At 31.9% G+C, this 19,432-nt stretch overlaps 3 protein-coding genes and 1 long non-coding RNA gene across 8 annotated transcripts; 2 read left to right on the forward strand and 2 right to left on the reverse strand.

The window, feature by feature from the left end:
- Window positions 3,707-6,311, forward strand: LOC104732354 (GDT1-like protein 2, chloroplastic). The gene is made up of 9 exons (XM_010451886.1): window positions 3,707-4,023; window positions 4,190-4,346; window positions 4,746-4,929; window positions 5,101-5,148; window positions 5,253-5,349; window positions 5,455-5,684; window positions 5,775-5,825; window positions 5,913-6,017; window positions 6,104-6,311. Exons 1-9 carry the CDS (start codon window positions 3,885-3,887, stop codon window positions 6,167-6,169), a joined length of 1,077 nt encoding a protein of 358 aa, XP_010450188.1. The 5' UTR covers window positions 3,707-3,884; the 3' UTR covers window positions 6,170-6,311.
- On the reverse strand, window positions 6,321-7,220 carry LOC104732353 (dirigent protein 18-like). Its single transcript, XM_010451885.2, has one exon. It carries the CDS (start codon window positions 7,067-7,069, stop codon window positions 6,335-6,337), a length of 735 nt encoding a protein of 244 aa, XP_010450187.1. The 5' UTR covers window positions 7,070-7,220; the 3' UTR covers window positions 6,321-6,334.
- On the reverse strand, window positions 8,359-10,383 carry LOC104732355 (reticuline oxidase-like protein). Its single transcript, XM_010451887.2, has 2 exons — window positions 9,730-10,383; window positions 8,359-9,414 (listed from the first exon to the last, which is right to left on the reverse strand). The coding sequence occupies exons 1-2, from the start codon at window positions 10,352-10,354 to the stop codon at window positions 8,447-8,449; spliced, it is 1,593 nt and encodes a 530-aa protein (XP_010450189.1). The 5' UTR covers window positions 10,355-10,383; the 3' UTR covers window positions 8,359-8,446.
- On the forward strand, window positions 14,241-16,257 carry LOC104732356. 5 transcript variants are annotated; one of them, XR_002034455.1, is made up of 5 exons: window positions 14,241-14,564; window positions 14,851-14,926; window positions 15,584-15,641; window positions 15,726-15,814; window positions 15,910-16,257. It is a non-coding gene; the product is annotated as an uncharacterized LOC104732356 (long non-coding RNA). The 5 variants fall into 5 exon arrangements; XR_758776.2 differs by having other exon boundaries at window positions 14,851-15,641; XR_002034456.1 differs by having other exon boundaries at window positions 14,851-15,641; window positions 15,752-15,814.

Below are 19,432 nucleotides of genomic sequence, written 5' to 3' on the forward strand. Positions count from 1 at the left end.
AACCTTGATTCTTTTTTTATACCCTTCCAGATTGCCCATAAAATCCATGGTAATTGAAGAAGTTGATCAATATCACCCTGTTGAGAGGCGTTCCTCCAGAAAACAAAATCCAAATTCGAGTACACTGACTCATATGATAAACCCTCTGACAAGACCGGAGTCAGAAATAAATCCCAAACTTCACACGAACGAGGAAATTCAAAATAAAAACGTGATTAATAGTTTCAACCGTAGAGTCGCATCTTTTACATCAAATATCACAATTGGACACTTCTGTGTATCTATTTACTTACTAAAAATATTTACTTTATATTCTTTGATAAATTTAATTTTATTTTAAAAATTATAAACCCGCACATCGGGCGGATCCTAATCTAGTATATATATATTAAAACTTGTCAAAATTGTTCTTAAATATAGGGAACCTAGTTGATACGCTATATCACAGGGGGATTGCTGGTTCAAAAGTATGGAAAACTTTATGTTATGAGGTTTGTTCTTCCTTAAATTTTGGTTACGTTACCAATAAACAAATATATAATTTTTCAATGAAATTCATACTTTCACCTAAGATGTAAATTTCTCATAAAAAGTAGATAATGATTTTCACTTTTCATATAAAATTAATTTTCATCAATCTGCACAATGTTGTACTTATCGACAAATTTTAGTTTATGAACGAAAAAATCAGTGTCCAACTTGGAAATATTAGCCTTATATCTTATTTTCATGAGTAGAAGTAATTAAAAAGTGTATATTGATCTAAAAAAAGTTGATCTAAAAAATGTTGATCTCTAAGCATAATTTACATAATTGATGTTTAATTTAATCAAACCACAATGGTTTTTATAAAAATGTATAGCTTTTTTTTAAGTGAAAATATACCAGTTTGACACAAATTTGACAATTAATTGCTAGATTAACACTCCATCATATCCAATAACTAGAATGACACAAATTTTAGGTAAAAAGACTAAAATCCAAAAAAAAAAATTAAAAATTGCTTTTTTTGTAGAAAAACGAAAAACAAAAAACAATAATAGTATTTGATATTTTGATTTAAAAATATGATTAATGAAAAATAAAAAATGTTTTAAAATATGATGTTTATATTTTTAATATAATTTGTAAAAATAAAATATGATTTAAAATATAATTTATAAAAATAATATTCAAAAATTTATTTATAAAAATATTATGTATAAAGATATGATTTTAAAAATATGAAGTTTAAGATGATATAGTTTAAATAAGTTTTATAAAAAATATAATGTATAAAATTATAACTAAAAATAATGTATACAAAAATATTAAAAGAAGATTATGAAAATATAATATAAAATATATAAAAATAGGATTTTAAAATATGATGTCAATTTTTTAATATGATTTAGGAAAATAAAAATGTATAAAATATGCTTTAAATATATGAGTTTAAAAATATCATTCATAATATGATTTATAAAAAATATAATTAATAAAAAGATGACTGAAAAAAATATAACTTAAAAAAAATATGTTGTCACTATATTTACATTTTACATCTAATAAATATGTTATCAAACACCAAATTTTTAGAAGCAAACAAAAAAACTGTCATAACTTAAATAAATCTGTCATAACATATGGTATTCACATAGGTCATTTTAGCAATTTTTTAAAAATGTTATAAATCTGTTATCAAACGACATATTTTGGTTTAATTTAAAAATCTATCGTAACTTAAAACAAATTTGTTATCACTAGAGGTCAACCTAGTAATTATTTATCTGTGACAAAATCTGTCATGTTACGACAGATTTTTAATCAAGAAAATAAATCTGAAATAACTGTCGAAAATAAATCTGCCAGACATTATATCAAATCTGTCATATATTGTGAAAGTTTGTGGTGTTTTTATAAATAAGTCTGTCGTAAAAAATAAATCTGTCATCAATTATAAACCTGTCATAACTGTAATTAAAAAATATGTCGTCCAAAATAAGTCTGTCATAAAAAATCTGTCATACAAAAATAAACCGGTTGTTCAAAAACCAATCTGTCATACACAAATTAATCTGTCACAACTAGTCCGGTAGATTTTTGAAAATATTTTGATTTTTTTTTAAAAATTCTGGGAGGATAAATTTGACTTTATTTTTTTTCCTAACAAAATAAAAAAAGGTATTTTAGGCAAAAAAATAACTTATCTAACCCTTACATTTTATGAATTACTTTAGTGATTAACCTCCTAATTTGGGTCAATCTAGTTTTTCTCCTTTTTTTTAATCAACAAATATGTTTTTGGATCTCATCTTTTTGCATTCTAATATCAAATTCTGAATTCAAAGTTTCACCACTAAACCATGGCTAGTCTCTACCAATCGGAACATTAATATAATATGACTATACACTAAATTAGAGAGAAAATTCATAATAAACACTTAATATCTTTACAAGATAACAATATAAACTTATTATCTTTAAAAATTTAATTTTTGTGGCTGCATCTAAAATGTATGTCTTAAGAGTTTCCATCATCCATGAAATGATATTTATGAAATAGTCAAATGTCACACAAAACTAAAAAAAAAATATTATAACTATTCAGGTAGGTAATCTATGCTCTGAAAGTTTTTCTCCAAATCCTTAATTTAACGCTTATCACATATCTAATTAATATTATAAATAAAAATTAAAGAGCAACCGTCATTACTAAACATACAAAATATGTACACAAGTTTTATCATGATCATCCATATAAGAAAAATTAATTACTTACGACAGAATAAATATTTTACAAAGTCTTGTAAATATAATATAAAATTGATGTTTAATGTTTTTTTTTGATACGAGTGTGTAATATCAATATGGGACGTAAAAATCGTCATGAACATCATTAGTCTAATAAGACGTATAATAAACATAATAATATAAGTTAGTTTGTAACTATATGCAATAGATTTGTAACGGAAACAAACTCTTTTGAGAAAATTTTAAATGTTTTATCGTTCACAAAAAGAAAAATTTCTTTCTTTCATTGAAATTCTTGCATAAATACAAATAAAATCTAATATTTTTTCAATCTAGGGCCTTGGGTAATAAAAATAGTAATAGTTCATATATAAATTTCAACTTATTTAACGAATATCTTTATTTAATTTTTTCTTATTATCGTTAAATTTTATCAAAGGTTAATCATCTTTGGTTTAGCTAATTCTTTATTGTCATAAGTAATATTTTTCAAAAGTGATTTTTTATTTTATGATTTTAGTCTATTTTAATGATTGGGAATGTAATTCTCTATGCATCCTAATTATATTGTAGACTCCAAATCCTCTCAGGCTTTGTTCTAAAGTGGTATCAGAGGTCGAACAAAACAATACCAAAACTACAAAAATTAGCCTTTTCAATTATCTTCATGAAAAAATATCATTATTATTAGCCACAAACAATTAAGAATACTCCCTGAAAAAATTAAAAGAAAAAAGGATTTGTAAAAAGAATGTTCAAAGTGGCCAATCGCTTGTAAACGTATTTGGAAGAGGAGTCAAATACACCGATAAAATTACACCAATGTAAACCTTTAATCTAAATTATCTAATAGTGTAGAATGTCTGATGGAAAAAAAAAATATATATATATAAAAAACGGTGTCGTATAACTATCCGCTAACAATACACGTGGCACATCTAGAGTCAAACCCCAACCGCACAGACAAAACTCAAATTCCAATCCTATCTATCTCCATCACCAAAAACCAGTCTTCTTTGCTTCGATTTCCGAGTAAAAATTCGGACAAAAGTCTCAATATTTTTTTCTGGGTTTCTTGTTTTTCAACAGATTTAGCTTAAGAAATGATTCACTAAACTCCTCTGCTTCCGTGGATTCAGACTAAAAAGATCATGAAGGTCACAAGCTTGAGCAAGAATGCTAACTCCGCAGCAGCTATAGCTGTATCTTCAATAAGAAAACTCCCATTCCTCTCTGTGTCTGAATCTTTGCCTTGTCCGAAGAGTTCGACTAAACCCACGTTTCTTCCTTGTAAGTTACTCCTCCTCCTATGAATTTTTAAAAGCCCACGACTTTGCTAGCCAAGTTTCGATATTTTTGATTTCATGGATTCACCAGAGAAACTTATGTTTCTTAGTACTCACATGTAAAAAATTAGCTTAAGATTCCTTATTACTTGTACTAACTAGTTTTGTAGTGAGATGTAGACGGAGACCAAAGTTGGATTTACTCTGGGGGAAATTTAGAGTTGGTGCATCAAACGCTGGAGTTGGATCCGGGAGCTATAGTGGTGGTGAGGAGGATGGATCTCAAAGTAGTTCTCTTGATCAATCTCCTGCCAGTTCATCAGAAAGGTAACTAGCTCATATATTTTTTCAGTTAATGAAGTCTAGCAGTATAGTTGAAATTGTGTTCAAGTGTGAAAAGTATCGAGATGGATCCGTATTGGTGTGGTCTTGGATATATAAGTTTGTCAACATTTGTTGGTATTTTATAGTTTATCATCTCTTTAACTCTTGTTTGCTGCATCAGCAAGAAACGTTGACATAAAAGAGTAGGAACTTAATATAGATCAGGTGATTATATGTGTCTGTAAGAAAGCAACCTCAGTCTTGGTAAAAGAATTGCCTCTAGTCTCTGTGAATATTGCAATACTAAGTTTATTTGTGTAATAAGGGTAGTTGAAGCTTATGTGATTCTACTTCTCTATTGGAATGCATATGTGATCCTTGTATCTTCATTGAATCGTGCAGCTTAAAACCTCAGGGGCCATTCCCTTATTCTTTGTCAATAGCACTTGTACTACTAAGTTGCGGTTTGGTATTTTCTCTTATCACTTTTGTGAAAGGAGGACCATCCTCAGTTCTTGCAGCAGTAGCAAAGTCAGGCTTCACAGCAGCCTTCTCACTGATATTTGTTTCCGAGATTGGAGACAAGGTATCTATCTCTCTGTGTCTGCTTTTTTGAGTCACTTCGCCTTGAGATTACTTTTATTTAAAGTGAATGTTTGTAGTTGTACTGTTTATTTCTTCTACGGATGCTCATAAGTATCGTACCCTCACTTAACTTAGCCTGTGATCTCACATATGTCGTTTTTTGGTTGGCCAGACATTTTTTATTGCGGCGTTGTTGGCCATGCAGTATGAGAAAACACTGGTACGTTTTCTGCTAATATATCAATCTCTCACTCTCTTTGATTTTTTTGTTCTAATCTATTCGGTGTGAATGCTGATGTTATTGACCTTAAATTTCTTGACAAGGTCCTTTTAGGTTCAATGGGAGCTTTATCTTTGATGACTATCTTATCGGTTGTTATTGGGAAGATATTTAAATCCGTGCCTGCTCAGTTTCAGACAAGTAGGTTACCTTAAGCTTCTGTATCTTGAAGCTGTCACTTCGCTCATACAAACAAACCATTTGTGTGATAAATAGATGATGAGATGCTTCTCTCTCCTTGAACAGCACTACCGATAGGAGAATATGCTGCAATTGCGCTTCTCATGTTCTTTGGATTGAAATCTATTAAGGACGCATGGGATCTTCCACCTGCGGAAGTCAAGAATGGTGAGGAAACCGGTATCGAACTTGGTGAATATTCTGAAGCTGAGGAACTCGTTAAAGAAAAGGCGTCCAAGAAGCTCACAAACCCACTTGAGATCCTGTGGAAATCATTCAGCCTCGTGTTCTTTGCAGTAAGAAAGAAGAACTCGTTTGCATTTTGTCAAGAAGCTTTGATTGAACCATCTACATTATGATAATTGGTGCTTGTTTGAACTAATCAGGAATGGGGAGATCGGTCAATGCTTGCAACTGTTGCGCTTGGTGCTGCACAGGTTTGATTTGTACCATCCCACAAACACCAAATGGGTTAGTTCACTAATCCCTAAACCTAACTTCTCTGTTTTATTTATGTGTAACAGTCTCCATGGGGAGTTGCAAGCGGAGCTATTGCTGGACACTTAGTGGCAACATTGCTTGCAATCATAGGCGGCGCGTTCCTTGCCAACTATATCTCTGAGAAACTGGTACGAGCAAATTCTTACACAAGTCCATTCACAGAAACAGAATTGCTCACAAACTGATGAAATATTGGTGGCTTCTTTTGTTGCAGGTGGGCTATGTGGGTGGAGCTCTCTTCTTAGTCTTTGCTGCTGCCACATTCTTTGGAGTGTTCTGAGCTACGTTTGTTCCGACAATATTCATATTCTTACTTCTTTTGTCGGAATCGAAGCTGGAGAGTAATAAACGAAACCAGACCCTTGTAACAATAGTTGTTTGGAATAATAACAAGAAGGAAACATTTCAAACACATTCATTCATTCACAAGTTTTAAAAACAATTCTCAGTATTTTAGATGGACGATGATCCTCAACAGCATCTCTGCTCCATCAACAAAGTGTTGCCCTGCAGGAATCAACGGCCTAACCTCTGCGAACCCGCAAGCGTTTTTAAACCTACCGGTTCCTCCAGTCACAGACAGATGTGACATGGTGCTTCCAATCCTATAAATTCCATAGAAATTGAGATTATCATTGTACTCTCCACCTTCAAGCATAACTGTGAAAGCCATCATCTGTGTGCTTCCATCGGCTGAGCTGGCAACATAAACCCCTTGAGCCTTACCAAGTGGCTGTGACCCCAAGTCAGGACCGGATGTGATTATGTCGTCAATCACCGTGATCGTTCCGAATCCAAGACTAAGACCATCAGGACCCAACTGTGTCTGAATCCCATTTAGATTCTGACCAGAAAACGCTGTTCCAGACAAACCGGTACCTAAAGGTATGCCGTTTATACCGTTAACCGTTGGCAAAGCGCCGTTTGCATTTGGTATGGCTACACTGTTTTCGGGTGGAACGAAACCGATAGGCTTAGCGAATGGTACTTGGCCGTTGTAGATATTTCCAAGCAAACCAGTAATGGGTCTTGCTGTAGGACTGCTTCCGCCAAGTATGTCGTGCATGTACAACTCGAAAATCGGGTCTTCTGGTGCAGGATTGAGTGCAGTTGTTGCAGTAAAAAGAGCAACTATGAGAAAGATTGATTTTGAAAGTGAGACTGGTGATTGTTTCGTCATTTTGGAGGATGTTTGTTTTCAATGATTCTTGGTTTTGTTTTTCAGGAAATATTTGAATGGTTTTGAGATTTGATCAATTGGTCTATAAATACGGAGGAAAGTGATTAGTGAAGTTGTTGCATTTTTTAGGATTGTGAAGTTGTTAAATGGGGAGGTTATTATAGCCGTGTGTTGACTTTGTGTTTTTTTTTTTTTTGGGGGACTTCGGATTTGGGTGGTTTAGGTTGTGAGTTGTGTGACATATACCAAGAAAAGTCAACTCTCTTGTTTCGTAGAGTACATTACTAATTAAAACCAAGAATGTAGCATCGCCAAAAAAAAACACAAAAAAAAAAAAACAAGAAGGTAAAATTGATGAAAGTATAAAATGATACATTTGTATATTTTAATAATTCAAAATGGTGTTATTTTTATTTGGTCAAATTCAAAATTGTGTTCTTAAATTTTTTTTTATATACTCAAATGTATTTGGAAATTTAAATATTTAAACCACTACAATATCAAACTGAATTATATTTTAACTTTTTTCAATTATCACCACTTGGAAAGTGTCATAGAATCATGAGAAAAAATGTGATTTCGCTCATGTTCCATGTATCATTGTTACGGTGACAAGCGTACGCAGCAGCGAAGAGATTTTTAGTCCTACATATTGAAGGACAATAACTTTATAAATGACTAATGATCACAAAGAAGATCGATCAAGAAGCATTTTCAACAGTAAATGCAAATAAAAGAACATGTTGAAAAGATGAGTTACAACATTTAATACATATAAATGCATATCACATACAGTATTAATCTTCAATTACAATTTTTTTTTTTCTTACTTTTGATTCTAGACCGGTCCAAATCACTAAGTTCTTCTTCGTTCTACTTCACGGTCTCCTGCTGATTCACTAATCACTAGTATCAATAGGACCTATGTGGTGTACCACACGCGTTAAATCATAGTATATATTGAAGAAAAAATTGTCTTATGGGTTAAATCTTACTATCTTAGTATATATAATGAAAAACAAAGACATCTTTTTATCTAAAATCTATATTCAATGTATAAATATTAAATGTTTGATACAAATAATCAATGTTATTGCTGTAAAAAGTGTATAACATCGCATACTATACAATAACTAATAGCCTAACCACAGTTTCCATTTTAACAACAAAATTGTACATAAATGTAAAGATCGGTTTCTACATTATAACCATCTTTTTCATATATAAAACTTAGCAATACAAAAAAAAATCTCGTTATGTAACACGAATATCATCTTGTACGACTTGTAAATTGTAATATCAAACTTTATTTACCAAAGACAAATAGACTTACAACATATAATCATTATACAACAACAACTTTTCACTAACCAATAATCAAATAAAATATGGTAACACAGGAATACTCTGTTCATTCCTAAAGAAATTACCACTATCAACTCGAGTCTTAATCTTCACCAGCCTCTCAAAATTACCACCGAAATAGCTCTCACCGTAACGTTTACCTTCAAAATAGCTACTTATTTTTTCATAGTGTGAATTAATCCCCAAATCAAGATCACGGTAATTAGGAAATGTCTGTCTCGGATTCTTGGATACAAACGGTGTCATGAATTGGTACAACTCCCTCGTCAAATCCATGTACCGGGTGGTTAGTGTACCTTCACTCCAATCCGAACCGTACTGAATTTTCCAGAGGTTCCCGGCTCTATGTGGAAACGGAGTCGCCGTCGAAGGAATCTTTTCCATCACGCCACCGTATGGAGTGAAAGTCATAGTTGGGATTTCGAGCTCCATCATTTTCTTCCAAATTGATTCTAAACCGGTTCTTGAAATCGGTTCACGGACGTAATCTGATTTCCTCTTGAGGTAGGTCACAGTTTGGTTCCTTTGGAGTAGAAGTTTCTCAGAAGAACCCACTTGGATATCTGCCCAGAATAGCACAGATTGGATCCAGCTCGTTTCTGTACAGTCAGATCGGATTAGACCCAATTCTGGGAATCTCCGGTTTAATATCGACAGAAGCGTTGTTGTGTCTCCAAGAAACATAGCTTTGAATGTTGCCCTGACGGTCTTTTGTGTGGAAACAGTGCCGTTTACGAATACGACTTCGATAATTGTTCTTAGAAAAAGCTCGTCCGGTAGCTCCGGTGCGACATGCTGCCACCGGTGAACGATCTCGGTTGCGTTTTGCTCTAACGTCCGGGAGATACTAAAAACCGTGACATTTTCAGGGACTTCGACTAGGCTTATTTTGTACGCTAAAACTACGCCGTAGCTACCTCCTCCTCCGTTTATTGCCCAGAAGTGATCTTCTCCCATTAATTTTCTATTCAATTTTTTTCCTGAAATTTTCAAATATACAGCGGAATGAGAGATAAATTATTAATTATCTAAATATTCAGGTATATAAAAGTAATAACAATATAGCTAGAGTAATCTGATATATCAAAAACTCATTACATGAAGTCATGCATGAAGAAAATAATTTGTTTTTCAAATGTTCTGTATGAATGTATTTGTATACTGACTTTAAATTTCCGATCTGATATCAATTAATGAAATTATTTGCCGTAAAAAAAAAAAAACTAAACTGATACTAATATCTAAATTTAATCAGCATATAAAATAATGAAGCTAGAGATATTAATTGATTATACCATTGACATCGACCATTCTTGCATCGATGGTATTATCTACTGTGAGACCGTGTTTTCTCATCATATTACTATAACCTCCACCGCTAACATGGCCACCGACACCAACCGTGGGGCAAATCCCAGCGGGATAAGCTAGAGTGCTGCTCTTTTCCCATATATGGTAATAAACCTCTCCGAGGACGGCACCAGTTTGGACCCACGCAGTTTTACTCGCCACGTCGACCTCAACCGACCGGAGATTGAACATGTCGAGGACGAAGAATGGTTCGCCAGAGTACGTAACATATGACAAGCCGTCGTAGTCGTGACCGCCGCTTCTGATTTTCATCTGAAGGTTGTGGCGTTGACCGCAAGTAACCGCGGCTTGGACGTGTGATTCATGTGTTGCGGCGATTATGAGAAAGGGTTTTGGAGTGTCGGAGGTGTTGAAGCGGAGGTTACGTATGTTGGCTTCTAATACGGAGGAGTATGAGGGTTTTCCGACGAAAAACACGGCGGGGGAGATGGGATGTTTGGGGTCGGAGTTTGAGGTTATGCATTGTGTGAAAGTCTCGGATGAGTTTGATTCCCGTGTGAAGACGACGAAAAATGAAAAAAGAATCAATAAAATACTTGGATATTTCATTTTTAGGGATTGAACGTTAAAGTAAAGAAATTAAATGATTGCGTTCATGAATGTCGTCGAGGACTTTAGGTTATTTATATACTTACGGGATTTTTTTTCTTCTAATAGTAGTTAAAATGTTATTATTGTTTATGAAACACCTAAAAACATATTTAATACGTTACGTACTCTCGCAAACCGTTCTTCGTTGATAAATTTAAAATATCTTTGTGGAATTTTCAAAATATATGGGGGTAGAAGTGAAAGTGGATCGAAACACGTAAACTTAAAATCATGATTTGTTAAATTGAGAGTGATCGTAGGACTCTTTCATTAAAATCATGAAAGCTGTGTTAGAACAATGAGAGATTTATAGCATCAAGACTATTTAATATACTTTGAAAACTATGTATACGGCAAATAGTAAAACTTTTTTTTCTTCTATGCATGAAATTAATCATACGAAAGGATGGCATAATTTTGAAGTCGAAGACGGCCAGTTAATGAGATTTTTTTTCCCACAAGATAAAGACTTTATTTCTTTTAAGAATTGTCAATAAATAGAAAATCTCTAGACATTTATGGGCTGCAAACCTATATAGAACAAATGTTACCTAATTTTTTATAAAAAAAAATTGCTGAATATCAAGAAAAGTGAGTCTCGACTTTCTAGGAGTCGAACCCTTGTGCAGGTGTTTAATAACAAACTACTTTTACCATCAGACTAAAGGAACTTCTCAAAAAAAAGGCCGATTATTGATTACATATTATCAATGGCCGCAAGCACCTGCTTACTCCGCTTGTAGTCCTGACCGGTTCTGTCTCGAAGCTATGCCGGCTGAGTTACAGAATCAGAGTAAAAATTTTTATTAGGATAAACAAATTGTGCTAAGCTATGCGTAACACTATTACATTCTCTCCTTGTAAAAAGAAAAGAAGTTAAATTAAATTTTGAAGTTCAGTAATGCATATATGTTTTGAATCAGGTTTGTTAGAGCTCTATTCTTCTGAATACCATTGACAATATTGATGAGACACACAGTCCCCTTCAAAGATGGTAATTGTGTAACCTCTAATCCATGATTGTTGCAAACCGATTAGCAAAGCTTTTGTCTCTGATTCAAGTGGAGTTTCAGCATATCCTAAATTCAGCCCCGGCTCAATATTATTTAGAGTCCTAGGGCAAAAAAATTTTTTGAACCCGTTAAGGTATATATATACTGAATTTTTAGTATATTTTGAACCTATCTATGTTTTTAAAAAACTTGTTTGAACCCTCCTAAAAATTATTCTACAAAATAGACCCTAATATACATTTAAATGTTAAGAATTTGGACTTATTTTTTTTTTAAACCAGACCCTTAAACACATTTTTTTTTTGAAATTGTGGATTGTCCCATGGGCCACTGCCCCTCTTCCCTCCCCACTTGAGCCAGGGCTGCCTAAATTTGTTGAACCCCAAGCAAGGGGTGAACCAATATGGTTTCAACTTATCCAACCACCTGTTGCCTGAAAATTAATCATATCAAAAGCTGCATCAAAGTTGCATTTCACCAAAGATTAGGAGGAGCTGCCGATCGTTGTGTTTGTTGAGTTGGTTCTCGAGGAGTCATTCTATTTAGCTTAATATTGATCCATTCATGTGTTTCAGCTTGAGCCTATAAAACAGTTTTAGAAGCACTTTCTCTGTAATTGTTAAAAATTGTTGTTTCTGGTCTTCCAAATTCGCCAAAAAAGCCAAAATGGCTGTAGAGCATCATGATAGGAAATTTCCTGTCGAGTTGAATAATTTATGAGTGTAGAAATATTTCCTCCGCATCATCATATATAGTTGGCTCCAATTTAAAGAGGAAGTATTGGATAGGCGCCAAACTGACAAGGCAAAGGACAATTAATGAGAGAATAAGAAGATATGTTTGAACCCTAAACCAAATTTGATGATTTAATAAAAGGATAACACATATAATATATTTTTTATCTAAAATAAAGTTCTAACTAACTGTACCAAGACATTATATTATGTAATTTTTAATATATGTCCTAAAAAAATTACAAATATTCATATTAAAATATATTTTTATTTTGTATAAAAGATAGAATAAAGCTTTTTAATATTTCTGTAATATAGCTGTTAAGCCGCCTCCATGGCTAGCTCATCAATTGTATTGCGATCACACTATTAAGGGCCTGACTGGTTCAACCGCAGAGTTTGCGGTTGCGGTTGCAAGAGATTGCGGAAGCGGGTGGTTGCGGTTTCAAGCATTATTAAGTGTTTTAAATTAGTGGTTTAGCGTTTTAAAATGGATGCGTTTGCGGGAGTTTACGACTGGTTGACCAGCGGGTGCAATAACGGTTAAAACATAATAAATATAATATATAATTATATAAAGGTTTAAAAATACCAAAAAATTTATTTAACTTGATTTATAATTAAAATTCATTAAAAATAATAAATAATTAGTTAAAAAACAAATAAATTTCATATTGAAATAGTTATTACTTTATGCATCTGGCTTTTTACCAAAACTTTAATCAAGTAATTTGATAAATGAAAAACATATGTTTTAGAACATAGATCTTCTTTCTTAAATCTCACACACTCAATAAGTTCTGTGGGGCAGTATTTGGATCGGTAGTAATGATCAAACGAAAGTTGAGAAGAGTCACTCATGATTTGTTTTTATATTTTTCACAAATAATCTTATTTTTTAAAATTTTTTTGATGAAATTTTGTATTTATTTATATTTTTTTGAACTTACGTGTGATGTGCCATTTAATTTACATCAAGTTTTCCGGGTTATTGTTAATTGAAATCTTATTTTCTTCCAATTTTTATTTTTTAATATTCTCAATCGTATTCGTACTTCATTTTCTACCATCTTTAATGAATAAAATAGCTACGTAAAAGATATAGAAAAAAATATATTTCATTATCATTGATTTGTTTCAAGTTTTTTTTTTAAAAAAAATTTAAAACGCAATCACCCGCAAACGCAAACGGTTGCGGGAAGCAGCTTTTGGAATTCATTCGTTTGAAGCTGTTGGAAGCGATTTGAAGCGATTAGGAGCGGTTTGTATGATTAGTACCAATCGCTAGCAACCGCTACCACCCACAAACACAGCGTTTGCGGAAGCTGGCAGGAGAACCAACCAACACCTTAATATAATCTCTTTTTCAACGAAAAAAACAAAATTCTTTAACCTTTTTTATCACTGCAGTCTGCAGCAATTTTATCATTGTAAATAAGATTTATCGTATGTGTATCGCTGCATGAAATCAATCATACGACACTAAGAAATGGCAAATAGTTTTGAATTATAAAAATGCGCCAATTAATAAGAGGGTAAAACGATACATTTGAACCCTAAAGCAAAGTAATATTAATAATATTTTAAATTAATGTAATTTTATATTTATTTATTTTAATCTTTTAAAATTGTGTGCTTAGATATTTTTACATACACTTACTGTATGTAAATAATTTAATATTTAAAACATTATTATATCAAATACTAATAATATTTTAAAACATTCATCACATACATTATCACCACCTACATCACGCCTAACATTTTAGTAAAAGAGTATTATAAAAATAAAATAATTTAAGAAAAATATTAAAATTCAATTTAATGTTTTTGTTCTAAAAGACAAAAATAAAAAATCCCCAGTAAAATAAAAACTTAAAATTTTGAAAAAAAATAGAAAATAATAATTTGATTAATTAATAAATCTAGCACTAGTTAGCTTGTTGCAATCAGGAGAGAGTAATTAAGATAAGATAAGAGTAAAAAATATGGTTGTCCACAGACGTTGTGACATCTGTAACTAGGGTTTAGACAACATTTCTTCTCTATACACATATATAAACGAAACATATCTATGGAGACATATCACAACGCCGTTGGAGGAGCGTCAAGCAGCCGCCCAAAGAGAGAAACGACTTCTCTCCATTGATGAAGATGAAGCAGAATCCGGAGGCGGGAATGGTGAAGGAGATGTGGTGGCACGTCACGCTCACTGATCCGATCTTTCAGGTACATTATTCTTCATACTTTACTACTTCTCTTTACGATGGTTTGGTTGGTTCGAAATTATTGTGGTATGGAAGACAACAAAGGGGTTGGAGGAGCGTCACGCAGCCGCTCAAACAACAGACAACGGCTTCTCTCCGAAGGCATGGAGGAGATGGTGGTGGGACGACACGCTCACGAAACCTTATCTTTCATGTATATTATTCTCTCTTCTTTACCACTTTTCTTTATGATGGGATGATTGATTCAAAATTCTCAAAACTGTTGTAATATGTGGTTGATTTTATGGGGTAAACTGTTGTGATATATAATTTACTAGCATGTGTACGAGAGAAAGGTACTCAATATGGTTAGACAAACGATCGATGCAATTTTCGTATACAATCGATTGATTTTATACTTCTTACACATATTATATATATATATATATATATATATATATGTATTTTTCTTAATAGAAGTGTTGTTCATTTCTTTGTAGACATATATGTGATCAAAGTAAACAGAACTGAGATTTGTCGGCCAAGCGTGTCCAGAAGTGATGCGTTGTGTCAACGGTACGTCTTTTTTTTTCTTTTTTTTTTTCTTGTTGATATTAAACTTTTAGGATAACTTTGATGAGATACAAATTCATGTCTTTCAAATGTTAATTTTATTACTAACATGATTCATAAAATCTCAATTTTATAACGATTTCTCTACGCATCTCTAATGGAAGACAAGTGAGAGGACCAGAAAAAAATCAGTTTCTAAAATTTTATGAGCTTTCATGACGTTTTTAGATAGTGTTATATATATACTTCCTTTTAATTACTTTTAGAACCTCTGAGTTAATAAGAGGACACTATGACCACTAGTAGAATTTTCTCGTATAGACACGAAAGAGTCACGACAGTACGTGGCACTTTTCTAATTAAACACGAAAAAGTCACAAAATGCCACGAAATTAAAAATAATGAATTATGTGACATTTTCGTTATCTAATCGTGGCTTAATTAGCCACGAAATGGTCTCGTTTTTTAGGCGACTTTTTTTGCTACGTTATGGTCACAATATATACGTGACTATTTGTATAAACTGTGTCTTTTGTAAGTTACTAGTTTAAAGTTAAATTACCAATTATAAAACAGTTAATAAACCAAGAAAACCTTTGAGTCCTTCAACTTTAACACTTATAAAAAAAACGCCGTCACTCATATCTCTTTCTCTTCAAGAATTGTCATCCCTTCGTCTGATCTTCGTCGCTCACAAATCTCCGACTTGAATCCGCCGGTACGTCTTCTTCATCTCCTTCTTCTCCTTCTCTAGTGTTCATCTCCTTCAATGTATTTGCTAATTCTATTTCAACAATCCCAGACCCTTTAAACCATCAACTCTTTTAGGTTTGGATATGTTAATTTGACAGCAAATCCCTTATCTTCGGCTTGGCATCAACCCGCTTAAAGGTAAGTCTCTCTTTTCCTCTCATTCTTTTCATCTTTATCTCAGATCTAACTATTTCGTTTCAGATCTAACCTTAGATCTAACTTTTTTTTTTCAGATCCCGTCGCTTCAGCACTCTTCGATATTTAAAGGTAAATCTCTCAATTTTTACTCAAGTCAACAAAAAAAAACAATTGGATTGTGTTTTATTTATTAGGATTCAAAGAAGGAAATGCATATAGAAGCTATCCAGCGACAGAAAGAGAGTGCCGGAGACGGTGGAGAAAGAGAGAGGCCAAGAGCAAAAGCCTTCTCCGTTGAAGTATTTTTATTTTCTATTTCAATTTGTTTTGTATAATTAAAATTATTTTCGTTTTTTAGTAAACAAATCATTTTGATTAATCTGTAATGGCCAATTTTTTTTATTAAAACTAAATGAGAAAGTCACGGACATTTACCTGACAAATCCGTGGCTAACATAGTTACGAAGTATGCGTGCCAAAATCGTGGCTATAATGTCACGAAAGGACACGAAATTTTTTAAGTCACGATCGTATAGACATGATTTTTTTCCGTGTCTTATCGTGACTGTATGGTCATATAGCCACGAAAATATAGTCTAAGTCACAGAATTGTCCATGGCTGTACGCTCTATTTTTACTAGTGGACCATCTTCATTAGTAATTGTTGACGGATGTTTTAAGACTTTTTAACAATTAATTTTAATACTAATGTGCAAAAGTGTTTATAAAGTGTTTATAAGAAGACACTATGACCATCTTCATTTAGTGTTTCTATATGGGTGTAAGTGTGTAAAAGTGTTTCTAAATGTCTTTTTAGACAATCTCAAATGTATTCTCCTATTTTTATCTCTATTTTAGAAGAATTCTATAATAGAAATGATTTTATTCCTTGTATTTCTCTTTAATAGATAACTTAATTTCTTATTCTATATATAGCGGAATTCTATTTTTTTCTTTATATATAAAGGAATTCAATTTTTTCCCTCTATATATAGAATAAAAAATTGCATTTTCTATTTTAGAGGAATACATTAGAGTAAACTCACTTCTATTATAAAGTTACTCTAAAAATAGAGATAAAAAATAGGAGAATACATTGAAAATACTTTTGCACACTTTAGTATTAAAATTATTATGAAAACAAAAAAAACTTAAGACAGTGGTCAACAGTTATCAATGGAAATGGTCTAACAAAGTATGGTTAGGCTTCAGTTTTCCTTTGCGATAATCAATTAATTGCTTTATCCAACATTTGAGAAGAAAAAAAGAACTAACATTCCATCCAATATTGCATTAAAATTAAGTATAGAACTTAAACTGAAGAAGATTGAATGCTTGATTTATTCAAGCAAGCTGTTTGTTTTGCCATAAGAGACGCATGGGTGCACCCATCAACATCAACTTAATTGATCCTACAAGTCATGTTATGGTGTCGATGGTTGTTTCATTGTGTGTCGTGTGGGAAAACGAACAACTTGCTTGAATAAAATAATCATATAATTTTCTTTCAAATTCTACATTTTAATACGATCTTAGAGATGGGTATTTAGTTTCCCTTTCTTTTTTTCTTCAAGATATTGGAGGAATCAATTGATGATCATAATGGAAGACAAAAGAGTACATATATTGCATTGTCCGTCTTATCTTTGTTCATAAGCTTATACACAGCTAGAGTTCAAGTCCTTGGTGAAGGTGCCAAAACATAGGCTTCTGAAGCAGTTTTGTAAAAAAAATTTAGATCTCTGTTTCCATTACATGCATCTCAAGTGATTTTTTTTTTTCTGTTTTGTTGTATATGACTTTTTCCTGAAACATATATTAGGTAATTTACTAACTTATGTGAAGATTATGTAGCGTATGTTACTATATAAACTGGAGACTGTAAATGTGCATTAATGGAGGCTTAGTTTTTCGATGCAGTGGTAATAAATTAATATAAGAGTAACATTGTTGTTGTTCATAGACGTTGCGACAATTAGGGTTTTTTTTTTTTTTTGTCGTCTGACAATTAGAATTTAGACACCATTTTTTCACTATACACATATATAACGCCGTTGGAGGAGAGTCAAGCAGCCGCCCAAAGGCGAGAATGGTGAAGGAGCGTCAAACCACAATCCGATGTTTCAGGTTATTCTTTCTACTTTACTGTCTCTCTATACGATGAAATGGTTGATTCAATATTTATATAGTCTTCGCTCATTACAACCAAGCTAAAGTGCAAAGCTTACAGTCTTTGCTCATTGACCAAAAAGCTCTTTAGACAACTAACTTGTCTTCTTCTTCTCAATTAATCAACACATAAGAATCCTACAACCAGAAACGTAGATAACAAAAGAGGCTTTGCATTTCCATTAAACCTGTTATTAAAAGTGATAATCATATACATCTAATTGGTTGTTCCTTTAGGTGGATCGGACAAAAATAGAAGACGATCATTGATATATATAGTGATGACTATCAACCGCTTTTGACCTACTTTTTGAATTTAAGGTAATTAAATATTCAAATCAACTATGTTTGATTATTATTATTTAGTGCTATTACGAATAACATATCATTTTTTATCTCACAAATAAAATAATTTATTATATAAAATTTGATGTCAAAGTAACAAGATCATGACACATATCAATTATATCATATAGATGTTGACATGTGTTAATTATAAATTTATTAAAATTTTAAAAAATAAAAATGTAAAAATTCAAAACCTACCATAAAAAGATTTTATATGAAATTAAAATAAAGAAAATAAAACATAATTTTATTTAAAATCTTTTAAAGAAAAAAAATCTTTGTAAATTTTCAAATGTAAAACAAAACTATTAACAGTTTTAAAAATATTAAAATACAATTATAAGAAAATTATAAAATTTATACAGTTTAAAATTTTAAAAAGATCATTCTAACAAAATTGTATATATAAATACATATACATCATAAAAATTGAAATTATAATATAGTTAAATTATTTTAATTTTAAGTTACTAATTTTACAAGAAAAATTATTACTTTTTATATAAGACTAGATAAGGACCCGCCCGATGTGCGGGTTTAAAATTTTGTAAATAAAATTAAATTTAACAAAAATATATCAAAATTTGTTGTATGTTATTTATAATTTTTTTTGCTATAATACACTGATCTATACCTATTTACAAATTTTTATGTATGTTACCATTAAAAATGTATTTTTTTACACCTAAATATATTGTATGTTACAAATATATTCGTTACCACCATCTAAAAAATCTCTATAGAAACACATTAAGCCAACTATTATATATCTCTTTACTTTCACTTATGCATTTTTTTAATTACAAAAATTGTTGGCTCAAAAAATATTTCAAAAAAAATATATTACATAGTATACTAATCATTTATTGTTAAAAAAGTATACTAATCAATGATGTATCATCACAAAAGTGTATTACCAACCATGGAGAGAATTTCGGCTCCACCGTCCTTCCTCCTCCCTCCCTTATGGAGAGAACTTTGTGTCCAACCTCATCTACCATTGAGAACATTGGCTCCGCCTCCCTCCCTTGGAGAGATAACTGTGCGTCCAACCTTCTCTACCTTCTTTCCTTGGAGAGATAACCTGCGATCAACTTCCTC

Source organism: Camelina sativa, chromosome 12 (genome assembly GCF_000633955.1).
Source record: "Camelina sativa cultivar DH55 chromosome 12, Cs, whole genome shotgun sequence".
Classification (NCBI taxonomy): Eukaryota; Viridiplantae; Streptophyta; class Magnoliopsida; order Brassicales; family Brassicaceae; genus Camelina; species Camelina sativa.